General features: G+C 53.6%; 1 protein-coding gene across 6 annotated transcripts in view; it reads left to right on the top strand.

The window, feature by feature from the left end:
• The window catches only part of ampd3a (adenosine monophosphate deaminase 3a), an 85570-nt gene that overhangs the window by 39142 nt on the left and 20963 nt on the right, over nucleotides 1–25465 (top strand). For 5 of the 6 annotated variants that reach the window (XM_067994262.1, XM_067994261.1, XM_067994259.1 and 2 more), the window contains exons 7-10: nucleotides 7826–8020; nucleotides 8902–9033; nucleotides 18922–19085; nucleotides 23640–23766. In XM_067994262.1, the coding sequence (XP_067850363.1) occupies nucleotides 7826–8020; nucleotides 8902–9033; nucleotides 18922–19085; nucleotides 23640–23766 (618 nt within the window). The remainder of the gene's footprint in view (nucleotides 1–7825; nucleotides 8021–8901; nucleotides 9034–18921; nucleotides 19086–23639; nucleotides 23767–25465) is intronic. The other variant, XM_067994260.1, reaches the window with a different exon arrangement.

Below are 25465 nucleotides of genomic sequence, written 5' to 3'. Positions count from 1 at the left end.
AGGGAGAGCCGCACTGTTGGAGGGTCAGTACTGAGGGAGTGCCGCACTGTCGGAGGGTCAGTACTGAGGGAGCGCTGCACTGTCGGAGGGTCAGTACTGAGGGAGTGCCGCACTGTCGGAGGGTCAGTACTGAGGGAGAGCCGCACTGTTGGAGGGTCAGTACTGAGGGAGTGCCGCACTGTCGGAGGGTCAGTACTGAGGGAGAGCCGCACTGTCGGAGGGTCAGTACTGAGGGAGCGCCGCACTGTCGGAGGGTCAGTACTGAGGGAGTGCCGCACTGTCAGAGGTGCCATCTTTCGGATCGTATGTTAAACCAAGGCTTCGTCTGCCCTCTCAGGTGAATGTAAAAGATCTCATGGCCATTATTTATTGCTATATGGGGCCAGGACAGCCACATTAACTGGTTATTTGTCCCATTGCTGTCTGTGAGCTCTTGGGCTGTGCATTAATTGTTTGTTACGTTTCTAGGGTTTGAGCTGGAGATGAATTAACTTCCTATCACTTTACATTTGCCGACAGACACTAAGCTATTTCTGATATGAAGTGAACATGTCTTGGATTCCCTGGGTCTATATTTAGTTTTGATCTGCTGACCGTCTCTGTGTGTTAACACTCTGTATGTCACATTCCAGGGTTAAAGTGTTACAAACAGTAAACATATGGATATTTTAAAACTTACAGCTAAAATGTGAGTACTTGGTGTTCTAACTGCAATAAGCTCCGTCTACAGAGAGGGGGAAATGGGGACCGAGCTCCGTCTACAGAGAGGGGGGAAATGGGGACCGAGCTCCGTCTACAGAGAGGGGGAAATGGGGACTGAGCTCCGTCTACAGAGAGGGGGAAATGGGGACCGAGCTCCGTCTACAGAGAGGGGAAATGGGGACCGAGCTCCGTCTACAGAGAGGGGAAATGGGGACCGAGCTCTGTCTACAGAGAGGGGAAATGGGGACTGAGCTCCGTCTACAGAGGGGGAAATGGGGACTGAGCTCCGTCTACAGAGAGGGGGAAATGGGGACTGAGCTCCGTCTACAGAGAGGGGGAAATGGGGACCGAGCTCCGTCTACAGAGAGGGGAAATGGGGACCGAGCTCTGTCTACAGAGAGGGGAAATGGGGACCGAGCTCCGTCTACACAGAGGGGGAAATGGGGACTGAGCTCCGTCTACAGAGGGGGGAAATGGGGACTGAGCTCCGTCTACAGAGGGGGGAAATGGGGACCGAGCTCTGTCTACAGAGAGGGGGAAATGGGGACCGAGCTCCGTCTACAGAGAGGGGGAAATGGGGACTGAGCTCCGTCTACAGAGGGGGGAAATGGGGACCGAGCTCCGTCTACAGAGAGGGGGAAATGGGGACTGAGCTCCGTCTACAGAGGGGGGAAATGGGGACCGAGCTCCGTCTACAGAGAGGGGAAATGGGGACCGAGCTCCGTCTACAGAGAGGGGGAAATGGGGACCGAGCTCCGTCTACAGAGAGGGGGGAAATGGGGACCGAGCTCCGTCTACAGAGGGGGGAAATGGGGACTGAGCTCCGTCTACAGAGAGGGGGAAAATGGGGACTGAGCTCCGTCTACAGAGAGGGGGAAATGGGGACTGAGCTCCGTCTACAGAGAGGGGGAAATGGGGACTGAGCTCCGTCTACAGAGATGGGGAAATGGGGACTGAGCTCCGTCTACACAGAGGGGGAAATGGGGACTGAGCTCCGTCTACACAGAGGGGGAAAATGGGGACTGAGCTCCGTCTACAGAGGGGGAAATGGGGACTGAGCTCCGTCTACAGAGAGGGGGAAATGGGGACCGAGCTCCGTCTACAGAGAGGGGAAATGGGGACCGAGCTCCGTCTACAGAGAGGGGAAATGGGGACCGAGCTCTGTCTACAGAGAGAGGAAATGGGGACTGAGCTCCGTCTACAGAGGGGGAAATGGGGACTGAGCTCCGTCTACAGAGAGGGGGAAATGGGGACTGAGCTCCGTCTACAGAGAGGGGGAAATGGGGACCGAGCTCCGTCTACAGAGAGGGGAAATGGGGACCGAGCTCTGTCTACAGAGAGGGGAAATGGGGACCGAGCTCCGTCTACACAGAGGGGGAAATGGGGACTGAGCTCCGTCTACAGAGGGGGGAAATGGGGACTGAGCTCCGTCTACAGAGGGGGGAAATGGGGACCGAGCTCTGTCTACAGAGAGGGGGAAATGGGGACCGAGCTCCGTCTACAGAGAGGGGGAAATGGGGACTGAGCTCCGTCTACAGAGGGGGGAAATGGGGACCGAGCTCCGTCTACAGAGAGGGGGAAATGGGGACTGAGCTCCGTCTACAGAGGGGGGAAATGGGGACCGAGCTCCGTCTACAGAGAGGGGAAATGGGGACCGAGCTCCGTCTACAGAGAGGGGGAAATGGGGACCGAGCTCCGTCTACAGAGAGGGGGGAAATGGGGACCGAGCTCCGTCTACAGAGGGGGGAAATGGGGACTGAGCTCCGTCTACAGAGAGGGGGAAAATGGGGACTGAGCTCCGTCTACAGAGAGGGGGAAATGGGGACTGAGCTCCGTCTACAGAGAGGGGGAAATGGGGACTGAGCTCCGTCTACAGAGATGGGGAAATGGGGACTGAGCTCCGTCTACACAGAGGGGGAAAATGGGGACTGAGCTCCGTCTACAGAGGGGGAAATGGGGACTGAGCTCCGGCTGATGGCCGGCGCGGACACGATGGGCCGAAGGGCCTCTATCCGTGCTGTATAACTCTATGACTCTAACTCTATGACTCTACAGAGGGGGAAATGGGGACCGAGCTCTGTCTACAGAGGGGGAAATGGGGACCGAGCTCCGTCTACAGAGAGGGGGAAATGGGGACCGAGCTCTGTCTACAGAGAGGGGGAAATGGGGACCGAGCTCCGTCTACAGAGAGGGGGAAATGGGGACCGAGCTCCGTCTACAGAGAGGGGGAAATGGGGACTGAGCTCCGTCTACAGAGAGGGGGAAATGGGGACCGAGCTCCGTCTACAGAGAGGGGGAAATGGGGACTGAGCTCCGTCTACAGAAAGCGGGAAATGGGGACTGAGCTCCGTCTACAGAGAGGGGGGAAATGGGGACTGAGCTCCGTCTACAGAGAGGGGGAAATGGGGACTCAGCTCCGTCTACAGAGAGGGGGGAAATGGGGACTGAGCTCCGTCTACAGAGGGGGGAAATGGGGACCGAGCTCCGTCTACAGAGATGGGGAAATGGGGACTGAGCTCCGTCTACAGAGAGGGGGAAATGGGGACCGAGCTCCGTCTACAGAGAGGGGGAAATGGGGACTGAGCTCCGTCTACAGAGAGGGGGAAATGGGGACTGAGCTCCGTCTACAGAGGGGGGAAATGGGGACCGAGCTCCGTCTACAGAGATGGGGAAATGGGGACTGAGCTCCGTCTACAGAGAGGGGGAAATGGGGACTGAGCTCCGTCTACACAGAGGGGGAAAATGGGGACTGAGCTCCGTCTACAGAGATGGGGAAATGGGGACTGAGCTCCGTCTACAGAGGGGGAAATGGGGACTGAGCTCCGTCTACACAGAGGGGAAATGGGGACCGAGCTCCGTCTACACAGAGGGGGAAATGGGGACTGAGCTCCGTCTACACAGAGGGGGAAATGGGGACTGAGCTCCGTCTACACAGAGGGGGAAAATGGGGACTGAGCTCCGTCTACAGAGGGGGAAATGGGGACTGAGCTCCGGCTGATGGCCGGCGCGGACACGATGGGCCGAAGGGCCTCTATCCGTGCTGTACAACTCTATGACTCTAACTCTATGACTCTACAGAGGGGGAAATGGGGACCGAGCTCTGTCTACAGAGGGGGAAATGGGGACCGAGCTCCGTCTACAGAGAGGGGGAAAATGGGGACTCAGCTCCGTCTACAGAGTGGGGGAAATGGGGACCGGGATCTGTCTACAGAAAGGGGGAAATGGGGACTGAGCTCTGTGTACACAGAGGGGGGAATGGGGACCGAGCTCCGTCTACACAGAGAGGGGGAAATGGGGACCGAGCTCCGTCTACACAGAGAGGGGGAAATGGGGACTGAGCTCCGTCTACACAGAGAGGGGGAAATGGGGACCGAGCTCCGTCTACAGCGAGGGGGAAATGGGGACTGAGCTCCGTCTACACAGAGAGGGGGAAATGGGGACCGAGCTCCGTCTACAGAGGGGGGAAATGGGGACTGAGCTCCGTCTACAGAGAGGGGGAAATGGGGACTGAGCTCCGTCTACACAGAGAGGGGGAAATGGGGACCGAGCTCCGTCTACAGCGAGGGGGAAATGGGGACTGAGCTCCGTCTACACAGAGAGGGGGAAATGGGGACCGAGCTCCGTCTACAGAGAGGGGGAAATGGGGACTGAGCTCCGTCTACACAGAGAGGGGGAAATGGGGACCGAGCTCCGTCTACAGCGAGGGGGAAATGGGGACCGAGCTCCGTCTACACAGAGAGGGGGAAATGGGGACCGAGCTCCGTCTACAGAGAGGGGGAAATGGGGACTGAGCTCCGTCTACAGAGAGGGGGAAATGAGGACCGAGCTCCGTCTACACAGAGAGGGGGAAATGGGGACTGAGCTCCGTCTACACAGAGAGGGGGAAATGGGGACCGAGCTCCGTCTACAGAGAGGGGGAAATGGGGACCGAGCTCCGTCTACAGAGAGGGGGAAATGGGGACTGAGCTCCGTCTACACAGAGGGGGAAAATGGGGACTGAGCTCCGTCTACACAGAGGGGGAAAATGGGGACTGAGCTCCGTCTACAGAGGGGGAAATGGGGACTGAGCTCCGTCTACACAGAGGGGGAAAATGGGGACTGAGCTCCGTCTACAGAGAGGGGAAAATGGGGACCGAGCTCCGTCTACAGAGGGGGACGTTGGATGTCATTTCTTTCTGATTATTTTCTTCCATTTTCGCCTCATTTTCTGCCGTTTGAGCAGGCTGTCTCTCGGTGGCAGACTCCCGCTCGACTGGGAGCAGGGAGGGGAGCCCACGAGTCCCACAGGCGGGCGAGAATATCCCCTTCTCTGTGGGCAAGGAGCCGATACAAGAGTCCTGGCTGAGATTGGGAATTGACGAGGGAGCAGTCAATCCACCTCCTTCCCGCCCCGGGTTCATTGAGAGCACCAGTGGGATTAGATCCACGGAAATTCCTCAAAAAACATTTCCCTCCGGAGGAAGTGCTGAGTCCGAGGGGGTCCAGGAATTTGTTCTCCTGCTGTGCAGCTTTGTGGCTGGGAGCGTCTCTCAGGAATTCAGGCTCTGAGATCAGAAAGAGCTGCCAGATTATCCACTAACCTCCGTGCCCAAATTCCCGATAAATGCGACCAACATGGGAATGCAGAAATTCTCCCAACCAAAAGATAATGAGCTCAACAACCAGGGTATCCTGAAAGGTTAATGGGCATCCTCAGTGTCAGTGTCATGGCTCAGTGGGTCTCTCTCTCTCTCTCTCTCCCCCCTCCTGAGTCAGAAAGTCGTGAGTTCGAGTCCCACTGCAGAGACTTGAGCACAAAATCCAGGCTGACCCTCCCAGTGCAGTACTGAGGGAGCGCCGCACTGTCGGAGGGTCAGTACTGAGGGAGTGCCGCACTGTCGGAGGGTCAGTACTGAGGGAGTGCCGCACTGTCGGAGGGTCAGTGCTGAGGGAGCGCCGCACTGTCGGAGGGTCAGTACTGAGGGAGTGCCGCACTGTCGGAGGGTCAGTACTGAGGGAGTGCTGCACTGTCGGAGGGTCAGTGCTGAGGGAGTGCTGCACTGTCAGGGTCAGTGCTGAGGGAGTGCTGCACTGTCAGGGTCAGTACTGAGGGAGTGCTGCACTGTCGGAGGGTCAGTACTGAGGGAGTGCCGCACTGTCGGAGGGTCAGTACTGAGGGAGCGCCGCACTGTCGGAGGGTCAGTACTGAGGGAGCGCCGCACTGTCGGAGGGTCAGTACTGAGGGAGCGCCGCACTGTCGGAGGGTCAGTACTGAGGGAGTGCCGCACTGTCGGAGGGTCAGTACTGAGGGAGCGCCGCACTGTCGGAGGGTCAGTACTGAGGGAGCGCCGCACTGTCGGAGGGTCAGTACTGAGGGAGCGCCGCACTGTCGGAGGGTCAGTACTGAGGGAGCGCCGCACTGTCGGAGGGTCAGTACTGAGGGAGCGCTGCACTGTCGGAGGGGCTATCTTTTGGATGAGACGTTAGACCGAGGCTCCGTCTGCCCTCTCAGGTGGATGTAAAAGATCCCACGGCCACTATTTTGAAGAAATGCAGGGGGGAGTTCTCCCTGGTGTCCTGGGGACAATATTTATCCCTCGATCAAAATCACTAAAACAGATTATCTGTTCATTTATCACATTGCTGTTTGTGGGATCTTGCTGTGCGCAAATTGGCTGCCGCATTTCCTACATTACAACAGTGACTACACTTCAAAAGTACTTAATTGGCTGTAAAGCTCTTTGGGACGTCCTGAGGATGTGAAAGGCGCTATATAAATGCAAGTTCGTTCTTTCTTTGGGACGAGGGACCTGCAACAAGTATTTTTCTGCTGTGTCCTGTGAGATCTCGCGATCCCATTCCTACCTGTAGCACTGATGCACCCCCTGGCCTTACATTAAACTGACCCCTGACTGTAAAGGACTCTATCATTGCAAGTTTTTTCTATGACTGCTGTATTCACACTTAAGCAAATATAATATAGAGGATATAGAACATAAGAAATAGGAGCAGGAGTCGGCCAATCGGCCCCTCGAGCCTGCTCCGCCATTCAATAAGATCATGGCTGATCTGATCCTAACCTCAAATCTAAATTCGTGTCCAATTTCCTGCCCGCTCCCCGTAACCCCTAATTCCCTTTACTTCCAGGAAACTGTCTATTTCTGTTTTAAATTTATTTAATGATGTAGCTTCCACAGCTTCCTGGGGCAGCAAATTCCACAGACCTACTACCCTCTGAGTGATGAAGTTTCTCCTCATCTCAGTTTTGAAAGAGCAGCCCCTTATTCTAAGATTATGCCTAGTTCTAGTTTCACCCATCCTTGGGAACATCCTTACCGCATCCACCCGATCAAGCCCCTTCACAATCTTATATGTTTCAATAAGATCGCCTCTCATTCTTCTGAACTCCAATGAGTCGAGTCCCAATCTACTCAACCTCTCCTCATATGTCCGCCCCCTCATCCCCGGGATTAACCGAGTGAACCTTCTTTGTACTGCCTCGAGAGCAAGTATGTCTTTTCTTAAGGCACTGGAGAAGGTGCAAAAAAGATTTACTGGGATGATACCAGAACTGAGAGGTTTTAACTATCAGGAAAGATTGAACAGGCTGGGGCTCTTTTCTCTGCAAAAGAGAAGGATGAGGGGTGACCTGATAGAGATCTTTAAGATTATGAAAGGGTTTGATGGGGTAGACGTAGAGAAGATGTTTTCACTTGTGGGGGAGACCAGAACCATGGGCCATAAATATAAGATAGTCACTAATAAATCCAATAGGGAATTCAGGAGAAACTTCTTTACCCAGAGAGTGGTGAGAATGTGGAACTCGCTCCCACAAGGAGTAGTTGAGACGAATAGTGTAGACGCATTTAAGGGGAAGCTGGATAAACACATGAGGGAGAAAGGAATAGAAGGATATGCTGATCGGGTGAGATGAAGCAGGGAGGGAGGAGGCTCGTGTGGAGCATAAACACCAGCACGGACCAGTCGGGCCGAATGGCCTGTTTCTGTGCTGTACATTCGATGTAATAACACCCCTGGTTTGCTGTTGCTGTAATTAATGGTGTTTGTAATAATTTGTTTCGTGCCTGAAAATTTTCCCTGTTTTGTTGTTCTCCTAAGTCTAACCATGACTCTCCCACTGCAGGTGGATACACACATCCACGCTGCTGCCTGCATGAGTCAGAAACATCTGCTGAGATTTATTCAGCAGACGAACAAGAACGAGGCCGATCGCATTGTGCTGGAGAAGAAAGGGTGTAAGATGACCCTGAGAGAGGTGTTTGCGAGTCTCAACATGGAACCTTACGATCTAACGGTCGACTCGCTGGACGTACACGCAGTGAGAGCCTTTGATTCCGATTATCTACTTTTGTCATTGTGTTTATTGCAACAACCTGCATTTATATAGCGCCCTTAACGTAGTAAAACGTCCCGAGGCGCCTCACAGGAGCGATTATCAAACAAAAATTTGACCCCGAGGCACAGAAGGAGATGTTAGGACAGGTGACCAAAAACTCGGCCAAAAGAGATAGCCTGCACAAACTCACAGTACGTTGCCAGGGAGAGAAGACGGAACTTGTCCGTCTGGGCCCAGAGGTAAAAGGAAAGCTTTGGAAATTAAAAGCAGTCTTCGAGAGGGGGTGCGGAGGAGATTTACTCGAATGGTGCCAGGGATGAGGGACTTCAGTTACGTGGAGAGACTGGAGAAGCTGGGATTGTTCTCCTTGGGACAGAGAAGGTTAAGGGGAGATTTAATCGAGGTGTTCAAAATCATGAGGGGTTTTGATAGAGTGAATAAGGAGAAACTGTTTCCAGTGGCAGGAGGGTCGGTAACCAGAGGACGCAGGTTTAAAATAATTGGCAAAAAAGCCAGAGGGGGAGATGAGGAGAAATTTATTTTTACGCAGCGAGTTGTTCTGATCTAGAACGCGCTGCCTGAAAGGGCGGGGGAAGCAGATTCAATAATAACTTTCAAAAAGGGAATTGGATAAATACTTAAAGGTGAAAAATTAAGGGCGATGGGGAAAGAGCAGGGGGGAAGTGGGACTAATTGGACAGCTCTTTCAAAGAGCCAGCACAGGCCCGATGGCCCGAATGGCCTTCTCCTATCGCTCCATCGTTCTTGTGATTCTTTGAACTTGATTTTTTTTTTGTATTTGTACTCCCATAATAAATTTGCATCGAAGAAAGTTAACCGAAGAAGAATAATTTCTCCTCTAGGGCCGTCAGACTTTTCATCGATTTGATAAATTCAACGCAAAGTACAATCCAGTTGGTGCCAGTGAACTGAGGGACCTTTACCTGAAGACCGACAATTACATGCAAGGAGAGTACTTTGCTCGCATTATCAAGGTGTGTTGATTGGAGGAGTGTTTGGACACTCTGTGTCGTAATTAAAATATCTCAATATGAACCTGAAAACCACAGAGCAGCAATACACACAGTCCAGTCGTTGATATTTCGGTTTTGCCTTGTGCGGTTTAAATACATTTTTCCTTTTATTTAAACCAGCTATTTTAACCGCCACCTTTATGGGGGGCGTTTTGGGGAAATTTCCCCTTTTTATTGTTGCGTTTTTTCCCCCCCCCCACCTCCCCGTCTCCCTTGTCCCGCTGACCCCGACGCCCGAAGGCGGGAGGGGGCAAACGTCCTGACGAGTACAACCTGCGTCTACGTCACATTCCCAGCGTCGGGAAACAGGGAGATCGTAGCACTTTACGGATCGGAGAATGAAGAGAGGCCGCGTGAGAGGGGACAAGAATGGAATTAAGGGGACAGTCTGTTCCCCGGGAGTCAGCGGCCTCCCGTCATAGAGTCATTGAATAATACAGCACAGGAGGAGGCCGTTCGGCCCACCGAGTCTGTGCCGGCTCTTTGGAAAGAGCTATCCAATTAGTCCCACTGCCCCCTGCTCTTTCCCCAGAGCCCTGTAAATTTTTCCTTTTCAAGTATTTATCCAGTTACCTTTTGAAAGTTATTATTGAATATGCTTCCACCGCCCTTTCAGGCATCTCCTCATCTCCCCCTCTGGTTCTTTTTCCAATTATCTTAAATCTGTGTCCTCTGGTTACCGACCCTTCTGCCACTGGAAACAGTTTCTCCTTATTTACTCTATCAAAACCCTTCAGAATTTTGAACACCTCTATTAAATCTCCCCTCAACCTTCTCTGCTCTAAGGAGAACAATCCCAGCTTCTCCAGTCTCTCCACATAACTGAGGTCCCTCGTCCCTGGAACCATTCTAGTAAATCTCCTCTGTACCTTCTCTAAGGCCTTGACATCTTTCAGTTAATACTGATTGAAGGTCGAGCGAGCAAATGTTGCAGCCCGACAGGCCCAGAATTCATCTCCAGAGCTCTCCAATCTCCGTCTGATCAGCCTTCAGATGGCACATGAGAAATGATCGAACGGGGTCCCTGCTCCTGATCAGTGACTCCCCGTATCGAACGGGGTCTCTTGCTCCTGATCGGTGACTCCCCGTATCGAACAGGGTCTCTTGCTCCTGATCGGTGACTCCCCGTATCGAACAGGGTCTCTTGCTCCTGATCAGTGACTCCCCGTATCGAACAGGGTCTCTTGCTCCTGATCAGTGACTCCCCGTATCGAACAGGGTCCCTGCTCCTGATCGGTGACTCCCCGTATCGAACAGGGTCTCTTGCTCCTGATCGGTGACTCCCCGTATCGAACAGGGTCTCTTGCTCCTGATCAGTGACTCCCCGTATCGAACAGGGTCTCTTGCTCCTGATCAGTGACTCCCCGTATCGAACAGGGTCCCTGCTCCTGATCGGTGACTCCCCGTATCGAACGGGGTCTCTTGCTCCTGATCAGTGACTCCCCATATCGAACAGGGTCTCTTGCTCCTGATCAGTGACTCCCCGTATCGAACAGGGTCTCTTGCTCCTGATCGGTGACTCCCCGTATCGAACAGGGTCTCTTGTTCCTGATCGGTGACTCCCCGTATCGAACGGGGTCTCTTGCTCCTGATCAGTGACTCCCCGTATCGAACAGGGTCTCTTGCTCCTGATCGGTGACTCCCCGTATCGAACAGGGTCTCTTGCTCCTGATCAGTGACTCCCCGTATCGAACAGGGTCTCTTGCTCCTGATCGGTGACTCCCCGTATCGAACAGGGTCTCTTGCTCCTGATCGGTGACTCCCCGTATCGAACAGGGTCTCTTGCTCCTGATCGGTGACTCCCCGTATCGAACAGGGTCCCTGCTCCTGATCAGTGACTCCCCGTATCGAACAGGGTCTCTTGCTCCTGATCGGTGACTCCCCGTATCGAACAGGGTCCCTGCTCCTGATCGGTGACTCCCCGTATCGAACAGGGTCTCTTGCTCCTGATCAGTGACTCCCCGTATCGAACAGGGTCCCTGCTCCTGATCAGTGACTCCCCGTATCGAACAGGGTCTCTTGCTCCTGATCGGTGACTCCCCGTATCGAACAGGGTCTCTTGCTCCTGATCGGTGACTCCCCGTATCGAACAGGGTCCCTGCTCCTGATCAGTGACTCCCCGTATCGAACAGGGTCTCTTGCTCCTGATCAGTGACTCCCCGTATCGAACAGGGTCTCTTGCTCCTGATCGGTGTCTCCCCGTATCGAACAGGGTCTCTTGCTCCTGATCAGTGACTCCCCGTATCGAACAGGGTCTCTTGCTCCTGATCGGTGACTCCCCGTATCGAACAGGGTCCCTGCTCCTGATCAGTGACTCCCCGTATCGAACAGGGTCCCTGCTCCTGATCAGTGACTTCCCGTATCGAACGGGGTCTCTTGCTCCTGATCAGTGACTCCCCGTATCGAACAGGGTCTCTTGCTCCTGATCGGTGACTCCCCGTATCGAACAGGGTCTCTTGCTCCTGATCAGTGACTCCCCGTATCGAACAGGGTCCCTGCTCCTGATCGGTGACTCCCCGTATCGAACAGGGTCTCTTGCTCCTGATCAGTGACTCCCCGTATCGAACAGGGTCCCTGCTCCTGATCGGTGACTCCCCGTATCGAACAGGGTCCCTGCTCCTGATCGGTGACTCCCCGTATCGAACAGGGTCTCTTGCTCCTGATCGGTGACTCCCCGTATCGAACAGGGTCTCTGCTCCTGATCAGTGACTCCCCGTATCGAACAGGGTCTCTTGCTCCTGATCAGTGACTCCCCGTATCGAACAGGGTCTCTTGCTCCTGATCAGTGACTCCCCGTATCGAACAGGGTCTCTTGCTCCTGATCAGTGACTCCCCGTATCGAACAGGGTCTCTTGCTCCTGATCAGTGACTCCCCGTATCGAACAGGGTCTCTTGCTCCTGATCAGTGACTCCCCGTATCGAACAGGGTCTCTTGCTCCTGATCGGTGACTCCCCGTATCGAACAGGGTCTCTGCTCCTGATCAGTGACTCCCCGTATCGAACAGGGTCCCTGCTCCTGATCAGTGACTCCCCGTATCGAACAGGGTCTCTTGCTCCTGATCAGTGACTCCCCGTATCGAACAGGGTCTCTTGCTCCTGATCAGTGACTCCCCGTATCGAACAGGGTCTCTTGCTCCTGATCAGTGACTCCCCGTATCGAACAGGGTCTCTTGCTCCTGATCGGTGACTCCCCGTATCGAACAGGGTCTCTTGCTCCTGATCGGTGACTCCCCGTATCGAACAGGGTCCCTTGCTCCTGATCAGTGACTCCCCGTATCGAACAGGGTCTCTTGCTCCTGATCAGTGACTCCCCGTATCGAACAGGGTCTCTTGCTCCTGATCAGTGACTCCCCGTATCGAACAGGGTCCCCGCTCCTGATCAGTGACTCCCCGTATCGAACAGGGTCTCTTGCTCCTGATCAGTGACTCCCCGTATCGAACAGGGTCTCTTGCTCCTGATCAGTGACTCCCCGTATCGAACAGGGTCTCTTGCTCCTGATCAGTGACTCCCCGTATCGAACAGGGTCTCTTGCTCCTGATCGGTGACTCCCCGTATCGAACAGGGTCTCTTGCTCCTGATCAGTGACTCCCCGTATCGAACAGGGTCTCTTGCTCCTGATCAGTGACTCCCCGTATCGAACAGGGTCTCTTGCTCCTGATCAGTGACTCCCCGTATCGAACAGGGTCTCTTGCTCCTGATCAGTGACTCCCCGTATCGAACAGGGTCTCTTGCTCCTGATCAGTGACTCCCCGTATCGAACAGGGTCTCTTGCTCCTGATCAGTGACTCCCCGTATCGAACAGGGTCCCTGCTCCTGATCAGTGACTCCCCGTATCGAACAGGGTCCCTGCTCCTGATCAGTGACTCCCCGTATCGAACAGGGTCTCTTGCTCCTGATCGGTGACTCCCCGTATCGAACAGGGTCCCTGCTCCTGATCGGTGACTCCCCGTATCGAACAGGGTCTCTTGCTCCTGATCGGTGACTCCCCGTATCGAACGGGGTCTCTTGCTCCTGATCGGTGACTCCCCGTATCGAACAGGGTCTCTTGCTCCTGATCGGTGACTCCCCGTATCGAACAGGGTCTCTTGCTCCTGATCAGTGACTCCCCGTATCGAACAGGGTCCCTGCTCCTGATCGGTGACTCCCCGTATCGAACAGGGTCCCTGCTCCTGATCAGTGACTCCCCGTATCGAACAGGGTCTCTTGCTCCTGATCGGTGACTCCCCGTATCGAACAGGGTCCCTGCTCCTGATCGGTGACTCCCCGTATCGAACAGGGTCTCTTGCTCCTGATCGGTGACTCCCCGTATCGAACAGGGTCTCTTGCTCCTGATCGGTGACTCCCCGTATCGAACAGGGTCTCTTGCTCCTGATCAGTGACTCCCCGTATCGAACGGGGTCTCTTGCTCCTGATCAGTGACTCCCCGTATCGAACAGGGTCCCTGATCCTGATCGGTGACTCCCCGTATCGAACAGGGTCTCTTGCTCCTGATCGGTGACTCCCCGTATCGAACAGGGTCTCTTGCTCCTGATCGGTGACTCCCCGTATCGAACAGGGTCCCAGCTCCTGATCAGTGACTCCCCGTATCGAACAGGGTCTCTTGCTCCTGATCAGTGACTCCCCGTATCGAACAGGGTCCCTGCTCCTGATCAGTGACTCCCCGTATCGAACAGGGTCTCTTGCTCCTGATCGGTGACTCCCCGTATCGAACAGGGTCTCTTGCTCCTGATCGGTGACTCCCCGTATCGAACAGGGTCTCTTGCTCCTGATCAGTGACTCCCCGTATCGAACGGGGTCTCTTGCTCCTGATCAGTGACTCCCCGTATCGAACAGGGTCTCTTGCTCCTGATCAGTGACTCCCCGTATCGAACAGGGTCTCTTGCTCCTGATCAGTGACTCCCCGTATCGAACAGGGTCCCTGCTCCTGATCAGTGACTCCCCGTGTCGAACAGGGTCCCTGCTCCTGATCAGTGACTCCCCGTATCGAACGGGGTCCTTGCTCCTGATCAGTGACTCCCCGTATCGAACGGGGTCCTTGCTCCTGATCGGTGACTCCCCGTATCGAACAGGGTCTCTTGCTCCTGATCGGTGACTCCCCGTATCGAACAGGGTCTCTTGCTCCTGATCGGTGACTCCCCGTATCGAACAGGGTCTCTTGCTCCTGATCAGTGACTCCCCGTATCGAACAGGGTCTCTTGCTCCTGATCAGTGACTCCCCGTATCGAACAGGGTCCCTGCTCCTGATCATTGACTCCCCGTATCGAACGGGGTCTCTTGCTCCTGATCAGTGACTCCCCGTATCGAACAGGGTCTCTTGCTCCTGATCAGTGACTCCCCGTATCGAACAGGGTCTCTTGCTCCTGATCGGTGACTCCCCGTATCGAACAGGGTCCCTGCTCCTGATCAGTGACTCCCCGTATCGAACAGGGTCTCTTGCTCCTGATCAGTGACTCCCCGTATCGAACAGGGTCCCTGCTCCTGATCAGTGACTCCCCGTATCGAACAGGGTCTCTTGCTCCTGATCAGTGACTCCCCGTATCGAACAGGGTCTCTTGCTCCTGATCAGTGACTCCCCGTATCGAACAGGGTCTCTTGCTCCTGATCGGTGACTCCCCGTATCGAACAGGGTCTCTTGCTCCTGATCGGTGACTCCCCGTATCGAACAGGGTCTCTTGCTCCTGATCAGTGACTCCCCGTATCGAACAGGGTCTCTTGCTCCTGATCAGTGACTCCCCGTATCGAACAGGGTCTCTTGCTCCTGATCGGTGACTCCCCGTATCGAACAGGGTCTCTTGCTCCTGATCGGTGACTCCCCGTATCGAACAGGGTCTCTTGCTCCTGATCAGTGACTCCCCGTATCGAACAGGGTCTCTTGCTCCTGATCAGTGACTCCCCGTATCGAACAGGGTCCCTGCTCCTGATCGGTGACTCCCCGTATCGAACAGGGTCCCTGCTCCTGATCGGTGACTCCCCGTATCGAACAGGGTCTCTTGCTCCTGATCAGTGACTCCCCGTATCGAACAGGGTCTCTTGCTCCTGATCGGTGACTCCCCGTATCGAACAGGGTCTCTTGCTCCTGATCAGTGACTCCCCGTATCGAACAGGGTCTCTTGCTCCTGATCGGTGACTCCCCGTATCGAACAGGGTCTCTTGCTCCTGATCCGTGACTCCCGGTATCGAACAGGGTCTCTTGCTCCTGATCAGTGACTCCCCGTATCGAACAGGGTCTCTTGCTCCTGATCAGTGACTCACCGTATCGAACAGGGTCTCTTGCTCCTGATCAGTGACTCCCCGTATCGAACAGGGTCTCTTGCTCCTGATCGGTGACTCCCCGTATCGAACAGGGTCCCTGCTCCTGATCAGTGACTCCCCGTATCGAACAGGGTCCCTGCTCCTGATCGGTGACTCCCCGTATCGAACGGGGTCTCTTGCTCCTGATCGGTGACTCCCCGTATCAAACAGGGTCTCTTGCTCCTGATCAGTGACTCCCCGTATCGAACAGGGTCCCTGCTCCTGATCAGTGACTCCCCGTATCGAACAGGGTCTCTTACTCCTGATCGGTGACTCCCCGTATCGAACAGGGTCCCTGCTCCTGATCGGTGACTCCCCGTATCGAACAGGGTCCCTGCTCCTGATCGGTGACTCCCCGTATCGAACGGGGTCTCTTGCTCCTGATCAGTGACTCCCCGTATCGAACAGGGTCTCTTGCTCCTGATCAGTGACTCCCCGTATCGAACAGGGTCTCTTGCTCCTGATCAGTGACTCCCCGTATCGAACAGGGTCCCTGCTCCTGATCAGTGACTCCCCGTATCGAACAGGGTCTCTTGCTCCTGATCAGTGACTCCCCGTATCGAACAGGGTCTCTTGCTCCTGATCGGTGACTCCCCGTATCGAACAGGGTCCCTGCTCCTGATCGGTGACTCCCCGTATCGAACACGGTCCCTGCTCCTGATCGGTGACTCCCCGTATCGAGCGGGGTCCCTGCTCCTGATCGGTGACTCCCCGTATCGAACAGGGTCCCTGCTCCTGATCTGTGACTCCCCGTATCGAACAGGGTCTCTTGCTCCTGATCGGTGACTCCCCGTATCGAACAGGGTCCCTGCTCCTGATCAGTGACTCCCCGTATCGAACAGGGTCTCTTGCTCCTGATCGGTGTCTCCCCGTATCGAACAGGGTCTCTTGCTCCTGATCAGTGACTCCCCGTATCGAACAGGGTCTCTTGCTCCTGATCGGTGACTCCCCGTATCGAACAGGGTCCCTGCTCCTGATCAGTGACTCCCCGTATCGAACAGGGTCCCTGCTCCTGATCAGTGACTTCCCGTATCGAACGGGGTCTCTTGCTCCTGATCAGTGACTCCCCGTATCGAACAGGGTCTCTTGCTCCTGATCGGTGACTCCCCGTATCGAACAGGGTCTCTTGCTCCTGATCAGTGACTCCCCGTATCGAACAGGGTCTCTTGCTCCTGATCAGTGACTCCCCGTATCGAACAGGGTCTCTTGCTCCTGATCGGTGACTCCCCGTATCGAACAGGGTCCCTGCTCCTGATCGGTGACTCCCCGTATCGAACACGGTCCCTGCTCCTGATCGGTGACTCCCCGTATCGAGCGGGGTCCCTGCTCCTGATCGGTGACTCCCCGTATCGAACAGGGTCCCTGCTCCTGATCTGTGACTCCCCGTATCGAACAGGGTCTCTTGCTCCTGATCGGTGACTCCCCGTATCGAACAGGGTCCCTGCTCCTGATCTGTGACTCCCCGTATCGAACAGGGTCTCTTGCTCCTGATCGGTGACTCCCCGTATCGAACAGGGTCTCTTGCTCCTGATCGGTGACTCCCCGTATCGAACAGGGTCCCTGCTCCTGATCTGTGACTCCCCGTATCGAACAGGGTCTCTTGCTCCTGATCGGTGACTCCCCGTATCGAACAGGGTCCCTGCTCCTGATCGGTGACTCCCCGTATCGAACAGGGTCTCTTGCTCCTGATCGGTGACTCCCCGTATCGAACAGGGTCTCTTGCTCCTGATCAGTGACTCCCCGTATCGAACAGGGTCTCTTGCTCCTGATCGGTGACTCCCCGTATCGAACAGGGTCTCTTGCTCCTGATCGGTGACTCCCCGTATCGAACAGGGTCTCTTGCTCCTGATCGGTGACTCCCCGTATCGAACAGGGTCTCTTGCTCCTGATCGGTGACTCCCCGTATCGAACAGGGTCCCTGCTCCTGATCAGTGACTCCCCGTATCGAACGGGGTCTCTTGCTCCTGATCAGTGACTCCCCGTATCGAACAGGGTCTCTTGCTCCTGATCGGTGACTCCCCGTATCGAACAGGGTCTCTTGCTCCTGATCGGTGACTCCCCGTATCGAACGGGGTCTCTTGCTCCTGATCAGTGACTCCCCGTATCGAACAGGGTCTCTTGCTCCTGATCGGTGACTCCCCGTATCGAACAGGGTCTCTTGCTCCTGATCGGTGACTCCCCGTATCGAACAGGGTCTCTTGCTCCTGATCAGTGACTCCCCGTATCGAACAGGGTCCCTGCTCCTGATCGGTGACTCCCCGTATCGAACAGGGTCTCTTGCTCCTGATCGGTGACTCCTTGCTGGATGAATGGACGTTGCCTGTCGTTCCGTGGTCTCTCTCTACACCTGACTCTCTCTCTCTCTCTGCTCACACCCGAACAATGCCCTGCAGTCGCTGTGAACTGTGCCCCGGGGGAGGAGGGAGAAAACTGATCGGGGAAAATAAAATATAAACTTTCGGAAAACTAATGGTGTTGGCGTGTCACACCTGTGTATCGAGCCGCCCGCTGTTCTCTCTGTGAGAATTACCATCTTTAACCTGCTCCCTGCTGACAAGCCTTGGCAAATTGGGGACTGTGTGGGAATCGATCAGGCTGACTCTTCCTCCAATTCTTCCCATCCTCCCTCGGAGGGGATGCCTGAGGATTACCCTTGGCTACACCGGACAGTGGCACAGCTAAAATTGGGAATTCCGTGCAGGGAGTGCTGCACTGTCGGAGGGTCAGTGCTGAGGGAGTGCTGCACTGTCGGAGGGTCGGTACTGAGGGAGCGCTGCACTGTCGGAGGGTCAGTACTGAGGGAGTGCTGCACTGTCGGAGGGTCGGTACTGAGGGAGCGCTGCACTGTCGGAGGGTCAGTACTGAGGGAGCGCTGCACTGTCGGAGGGTCAGTACTGAGGGAGCGCTGCATTGTCGGAGGGTCAGTACTGAGGGAGCGCTGCACCGTCGGAGGGTCAGTACTGAGGGAGCGCTGCACTGTCGGAGGGTCAGTACTGAGGGAGCGCTGCACTGTCGGAGGGTCAGTACTGAGGGAGCGCTGCATTGTCGGAGGGTCGGTACTGAGGGAGCGCTGCACTGTCGGAGGGTCAGTACTGAGGGAATGCTGCACTGTCGGAGGGTCGGTACTGAGGGAGCGCTGCACTGTAGGAGGGTCAGTACTGAGGGAGCCCCGCACTGTCGGAGGTGCCGTCTTTCAGATGAGACGTTAATCCGAGGCCCCGTCTGCCCCTCTCAGGTGGACGTAAAAGATCTCACGGCCACTATTTCGAAGAGGAGCAGGGGGGAGTTCTCCCCCCGGTGTCCTGGGGCCGATATTTATCCCTCAACCATCTGGTCATTTTATCACATTGCTGTTTGTGGGATCTTGCTGTGCGCAAATTGGCTGCTGCGTTTCCCACATCACAACGGTGACCACGCTTCAAAAGTGCTTCGTTGGTTGTAAAACGCTTCGGGACGTCCTGAGGTGGGTGAAAGGCGCTGGAGATACACAAGTCCTTTCTTTTAGTCATCATCAACACTTCCTGTCGAGTTTTAATGCTCCGTGTGGTTCTCCACAGGAAGTCTCTCACGAGCTGGAAGAGAGCAAGTACCAGCACATGGAGCCACGGCTATCGATCTACGGAGGGTCACCGAGCGAGTGGGCCAGTCTGGCCCGGTGGTTTATAAAGCACCAAGTTTACTCGCCAAACATCCGCTGGGTCATTCAAGTCCCTCGAATTTAGTAAGTCCGAGCTTTCTGGATGACTTTAGGAGGGCCGGAGTGAATCAGCAGCATGTGTGATAAAGGGTCGGGCCATTGAAATGGAATGGATCCCGAGCGATGACCAAACTCGCTCTGTGCGTGAGAATCATGTTGGAGAGTCACAACTCCAACCAGGTATTAGGATAGGTGGCCCGTTGTGGGCAGATACCCTTAGTCTCCCGTGATAACCTCGATCGTCTGTTTCAGGCCAAACCATGGACTCAACACTCACCCAGTCATCTGTTTCAGGGTCTCCCATTTGAACCCATCAATCACTCACTGGGTAAATACAGTGCCCAGTGTGGGACCGAGCCACAGAACCAAGGGCGATGGAGTATAAAGGCAGGGGAATCATAGAATCATAGAATCATAGAAGTTACAACATGGAAACAGGCCCTTCAGCCCAACATGTCCATGTCGCCCAGTTTATACCACTAAGCTAGTCCCAATTTCCTGCACTTGGCCCATATCCCTCGATACCCATCTTACGAATGTAACTGTCCAAATGCTTTTTAAAAGACAAAATTGTACCCGCCTCTACTACTGCCTCTGGCAGCTCGTTCCAGACACTCACCACCCTTTGAGTGAAAAAATTGCCCCTCTGGACCCTTTTGTATCTCTCCCCTCTCACCTTAAATCTATGCCCCCTCGTTATAGACTTCCCTACCTTTGGGAAAAGATTTTGACTATCTACCTTATCTATGCCCCTCATTATTTTATAGACTTCTATAAGATCACCCCTTAACCTCCTACTCTCCAGGGAAAAAAGTCCCAGTCTGTCTAACCTCTCCCTATAAGTCAAACCATCAAGTCCCGGTAGCATCCTAGTAAATCTTTTCTGCACTCTTTCTAGTTTAATAATATCCTTTCTATAATAGGGTGACCAGAACTGTACACAGTATTCCAAGTGTGGCCTCACCAATGCCCTGTACAACTTCAACAAGACATCCCAGCTCCTGCATTCAATGTTCTGACCAATGAAACCAAGCATGCCGAATGCCTTCTTCACCACCCTATCCACCTGTGACTCCACTTTCAAGGAGCTATGAACCTGTACTCCTAGATCTCTTTGTTCTATAACTCTCCCCAACGCCCTACCATTAACGGAGTAGGTCTTGGCCCGATTCGATCTACCAAAATGCATCACCTCACATTTATCTAAATTAAACTCCATCTGCCATTCATCGGCCCACTGGCCCAATTTATCAAGATCCCGTTGCAATCCCAGATAACCTTCTTCACTGTCCACAATGCCACCAATCTTGGTGTCATCTGCAAATTTACTAACCATGCCTCCTAAATTCTCATCCAAATCATTAATATAAATAACAAATAACAGCGGACCCAGCACCGATCCCTGAGGCACACCGCTGGTCACAGGCCTCCAGTTTGAAAAACAACCCTCGACAACCACCCTCTGTCTTCTGTCGTCAAGCCAATTTTGTATCCAATTGGCTACCTCACCTTGGATCCCGTGAGATTTAACCTTATGTAACAACCTACCATGCGGTACCTTGTCAAAGGCTTTGCTAAAGTCCATGTAGACCACGTCTACTGCACAGCCCTCATCTATCTTCTTGGTTACCCCTTCAAAAAACTCAATCAAATTCATGAGACATGATTTTCCTCTCACAAAACCATGCTGACTGTTCCTAATCAGTCCCTGCCTCTCCAAATGCCTGTAGATCCTGTCCCTCAGAATACTCTCTAACAACTTACCCACTACAGATGTCAGGCTCACTGGTCTGTAGTTCCCAGGCTTTTCCCTGCCGCCCTTCTTAAACAAAGGCACAACATTTGCTACCCTCCAATCTTCAGGCACCTCACCTGTAGCGGTGGATGATTCAAATATCTCTGCTCGGGGACCCGCAATTTCCTCCCTAACCTCCCATAACGTCCTGGGATACATTTCATCAGGTCCCGGAGATTTATCTACCTTGATGCGCGTTAAGACTTCCAGCACCTCCCTCTCTGTAATATGTACACTCCTCAAGAGATGAGGAGGAATTTCTTCTCCCAGAGGGTCGTGAATCTTTGGAATTCTTTACCCCAAAAAGCTGTGGAGGCTGAGTCATTGAATACATTCAAGGCTGAGTTAGACAAATTTTTGATCAGCGAGGGAGTCAAAGGATATGGGGAAAGGGCGGGGAAAGTGGAGTTGAGGTAAAAATCAGATCAGCCATGATCTCATTGAATGGCGGAGCAGGCTCGAGGGGCCGAATGGCCTACTCCTGCTCCTATCCCTTACGGTCTAATGAGAACCAGAAGGCCCAGGCTTGATCCCCGGACTGTCCTGAATTAGCTGACCTCAGCTGGTGGTGTGATAACTGGTTGTGGCAGCAGGGGTGGGTGGGGTGGGTGGGGGTGTACAATGGAACCAGGGGTGGTCTTCCCCTACGTGTCATCCAGTGACCCCTGCCAGACATGTGTGGGCATCAGGCGAGGGGAGGAATGGACGAGGCCGTGATGCCTCCTTGGCCAAATTGCCTGTTGACACTCACGTAGAGATTGGCCACTTGGTTGGCCTCGTACCTGTGAAACTGTGAGAGGGTTTGGTGCTTGCAGGAGAGGAGCAGAGAACGTTACAAAGGTGTGCGAGGGGGGAGCTTATTGGTAAAAGTCAGGTCATCTTGGTTGATCCATGGACAGATACTGTTACAGCTCAAACATAATGGCCTCAGAGAGGGTGCGATCGTGACGATATATCTTTATTGTAACTCTTAAACATCCCAAGAAACATCTGGCACGCGGCAAATTACTTGGAAAGTGCAACGACTGTCGTGCAGGTGAGTGTGGAAACCATTTTGTGCACAGCAAGATCCCGCTAGCATCAATGAGTTGAATGTTTGCGTGTTTTCGGTGGTGTTGGTTGGGATTGGAATGTTGACCAGGACAGTTGGAGAACTTTTGCCCCATAAATGGGACCTTTTAATATTCTCCGGAACATAGAGATGGATGGTGAGGGGGCCTCGGTTTAACGTCTCATCCGAAAGACGGCACCTCCGACAGTGCGGCGCTCCCTCAGTACTGACCCTCCGACAGTGCGGCGCTCCCTCAGTACTGACCCTCCGACAGTGCGGCGCTCCCTCAGTACTGACCCTCTGACGGTGAGGCACTCCCTCAGTACTGACCCCCCGACAGGGCAGCGCTCCCTCGGTACTGACCCTCCGACAGTGCAGTGCTCCCTCAGTACTGACCCTCCGACAGTGCGGCGCTCCCTCAGTACTGCCCCTCCGACGGTGCGGCGCTCCCTCAGTACTGACCCTCCGACAGTGCGGCGCTCCCTCAGTACTGACCCTCCGACAGTGCGGCGCTCCCTCAGTACTGCCCCTCCGACAGTGCGGCGCTCCCTCAGTACTGACCCTCCGACAGTGCAGCACTCCCTCAGTACTGACCCTCCGACAGTGCGGCGCTCCCTCAGTACTGACCCTCCGACGGTGCGGCGCTCCCTCAGTACTGACCCTCCGTCAGGGCGGTGCTCCCTCAGTACTGACCCTCCGTCAGGGCGGCGCTCCCTCAGTACAGCCCCTCCGACAGCGCAGCGCTCCCTCAGTACTGCCCCTCCGACAGTGCCTGTTATGGTTGAATAGCTGCCAGTGTGTGTGGCCTGTGAGTTGTGGGTGGGCGGCTTGAAACAGAGGTAATGTGTGAGGGTGAGAGGAAGCCTCTGATTGGAAGAGTTGAGTGCTGATGGAGAGAGTTTATTGGTCTGTGGGTGATGGGGGTGTGGTCCGTGGGGCAGTTGGTCGGAGACGTCACTCGACAGTTGACCTCACTCACCTTGACCACTCATGTCAAAGCATTGAACTTCTTCCTGCACTGCGTCCATGTCCATGATGCTGTGAGCCTGGCATTGACTTCGTCCCCCGCTGCCTTCCATGGTCTTTTGGGTATATGTCTGGAGGGCCTTTTGCCCCCCGTTCCCAGGGATATAGGATGTCCCTCCTTCTGTCCACCTCTTGCTCCAAGGTCTCGAGTGCATCAGCAGAGAACCTTGGTGCATGCACTCTCACAGGCCTGGTACAAACTCAGATTGGCAGATTGCTGAGGTCTGGTGTGCAGATTGGAGGATGTGGGATTTAGTGGTGCGCAACCTTTATTCAATGTTTTAACATAACTCGTCAGTGTGTAAACATAAGGACGGGACCTGCATCTGTGTTTTACGTGTGCGATATCTGATCTCTGTTCAGACTCCCTGCAGACAGTAAACTGTTATTTTCAGCAAATAACAGGTACCAGCTACCTTTAAGAGATTTCTGAGAAACATCCTCCCTTTAAGAGATTGTGCTCCCCCTGCCAGTGGAAAGTGGGAATCGCGTTGATCCTCGGGCCGGCCGAAACCCGGGTCCTGCCTGCGCAGGGGCCACTGGGCGCGGGGTAATAGCGCATCGCGCTACCCGCGCCCAAAAACGGCCCTTATCCAATATTTCCCCCACCGTACTATAATAGTGAAAGTCGAATGAGTGGTGAGACTGGAGTAAGTGGATCTTGTCCAGACTGATCTGTCACTCTTTGTTTTACTTTTTATTCCAGCGATATATTTCGAACAAAGAAAATCTTACCTAGTTTTGGAAAAATGCTGGAGAACATTTTCATGCCTCTCTTTGAAGCAACAATCAACCCCAAAGAAAATCGGGAACTTCACCTCTTTCTAAAATACGTGCGTAAACCTGCTCTCCTTTTATTGTATTGTTCCATCGCCCGCCCGCCCGTGACTGAACTCTCTGGCAGTGAGCGGGTTTTTAATCTCACGTTTTATATCAAGAAACCAAATTAAACCAATTGAAATGAGAAAACCCGGCTAAATATTTAACTGTTAATGATTTGGGCATCGGAATAAAAATTACTTACAATTTTCCGAATTCTTTTTTTGGAGATTAAAAAGTTTTTAAAAAAAAGACAACAGCAACAATTTGCATTTTGACCTAAAGACAGTTCACCAATAACTTTTACAAGGAGGAGTGCAGGGAGTCAGGCCACAGAGAAAATTTAAGAGGGGGAACTCAACAAAGATTAAAGAGCAGCTTTTAAAGAGAGGGAGCAAGAGGTACATAGGAACAGAAGTCGGCCATTCAGCCCCTCGTGCCTGCTCCACCATTTGATAAGATCATGGCTGATCTGTGATCTAACTCCATATACCTGCCTTTGGCCCATATCCCTTAATACCTTTGGTTGCCAAAAAGCTATCTATCTCACATTTAAATTTAGCAATTGAGCTAGTATCAATTGCCGTTTGCGGAAGAGAGTTCCAAACTTCTACCACCCTTTGCGTGTAGAAATGTTTTCTAATCTCGCTCCTGAAAGGTCTGGCTCTAATTTTTAGACTGTGCCCCCTACTCCTAGAATCCCCAACCAGCGGAAATAGTTTCTCTCTATCCACCCTATCCGTTCCCCTTAATATCTTATAAACTTCGATCAGATCACCCCTTAACCTTCGAAACTCCAGAGAATACAACCCCAATTTGTGTAATCTCTCCTCGTAACTTAACCCTTGAAGTCCGGGTATCATTCTACGCTGCACTCCCTCCAAGGCCAATATGTCCTTCCGAAGGTGCGGTGCCCAGAACTGCTCACAGTACTCCAGGTGCGATCTAACCAGGTATAGTGATTGAAGGATGGGACTCCAATTGTGGCATCAGGCGTGAGCAGTAAACCAGAGTGGGAGGAGCTGACACTGTAACGGGTAATTATGGTAAAGGGCTAAATGTAATTGGTAATTATCGCCCGTCCCTAATTGCCCTGAGAAGGTGGCGTGTTTGATACAACGGAGTGTCTCGCTCGACCATTTCAGAGGGCAGTTAAGGGTCAACCACGTTGGTGTGGGGGCTGGAGTCACCTATAAGCCCAGACCGGGTAAGGACGGCAGGTTTCCTTCTCTAAAAGGACGTGAATGAACCAGTCGGGTTTTTACGACAATCCGAAAGCTTCACGGTCACTTTTACTGAGACCGGCTTTTTATTTCCAAACTCTCAAACTGCCCTGGTGGGATTTGAACTCATGTTCTCTGGATTATTAGTGAAGCTTTGTGAAGCACCTTAGGATGTTTTATTGCATTAAAGGCGCTATATAAATGCAAGTTGTTGTTGTTGTAGTCAACAGTCCAAAATTCTATAGACTCTGGAACAGTTCCTACAGATTGGAGGGTGGCAAATGTAACCCCACTATTTAAAAAAGGAGGGAGAGAAAAAAAAACAGGGAATTACAGACCGGTTAGCCTAACATCAGTAGAGGGGAAAATGCTCGAGTCTATTATAAAAGATGTGATAACAGGACACTTAGAAAATAATAGTAGGATTTGGCAGAGTCAACATGGGTTTATGAAAGGGAAATCATGTTTGACAAACCTACTGGAGTTCTTT

Source organism: Heptranchias perlo, chromosome 12 (genome assembly GCF_035084215.1).
Source record: "Heptranchias perlo isolate sHepPer1 chromosome 12, sHepPer1.hap1, whole genome shotgun sequence".
Lineage (NCBI taxonomy): Eukaryota > Metazoa > Chordata > Chondrichthyes > Hexanchiformes > Hexanchidae > Heptranchias > Heptranchias perlo.
The sequence above is the reverse complement of the archived record's forward strand: the minus strand, read 5'-3'. Positions and strand labels throughout refer to the sequence as shown.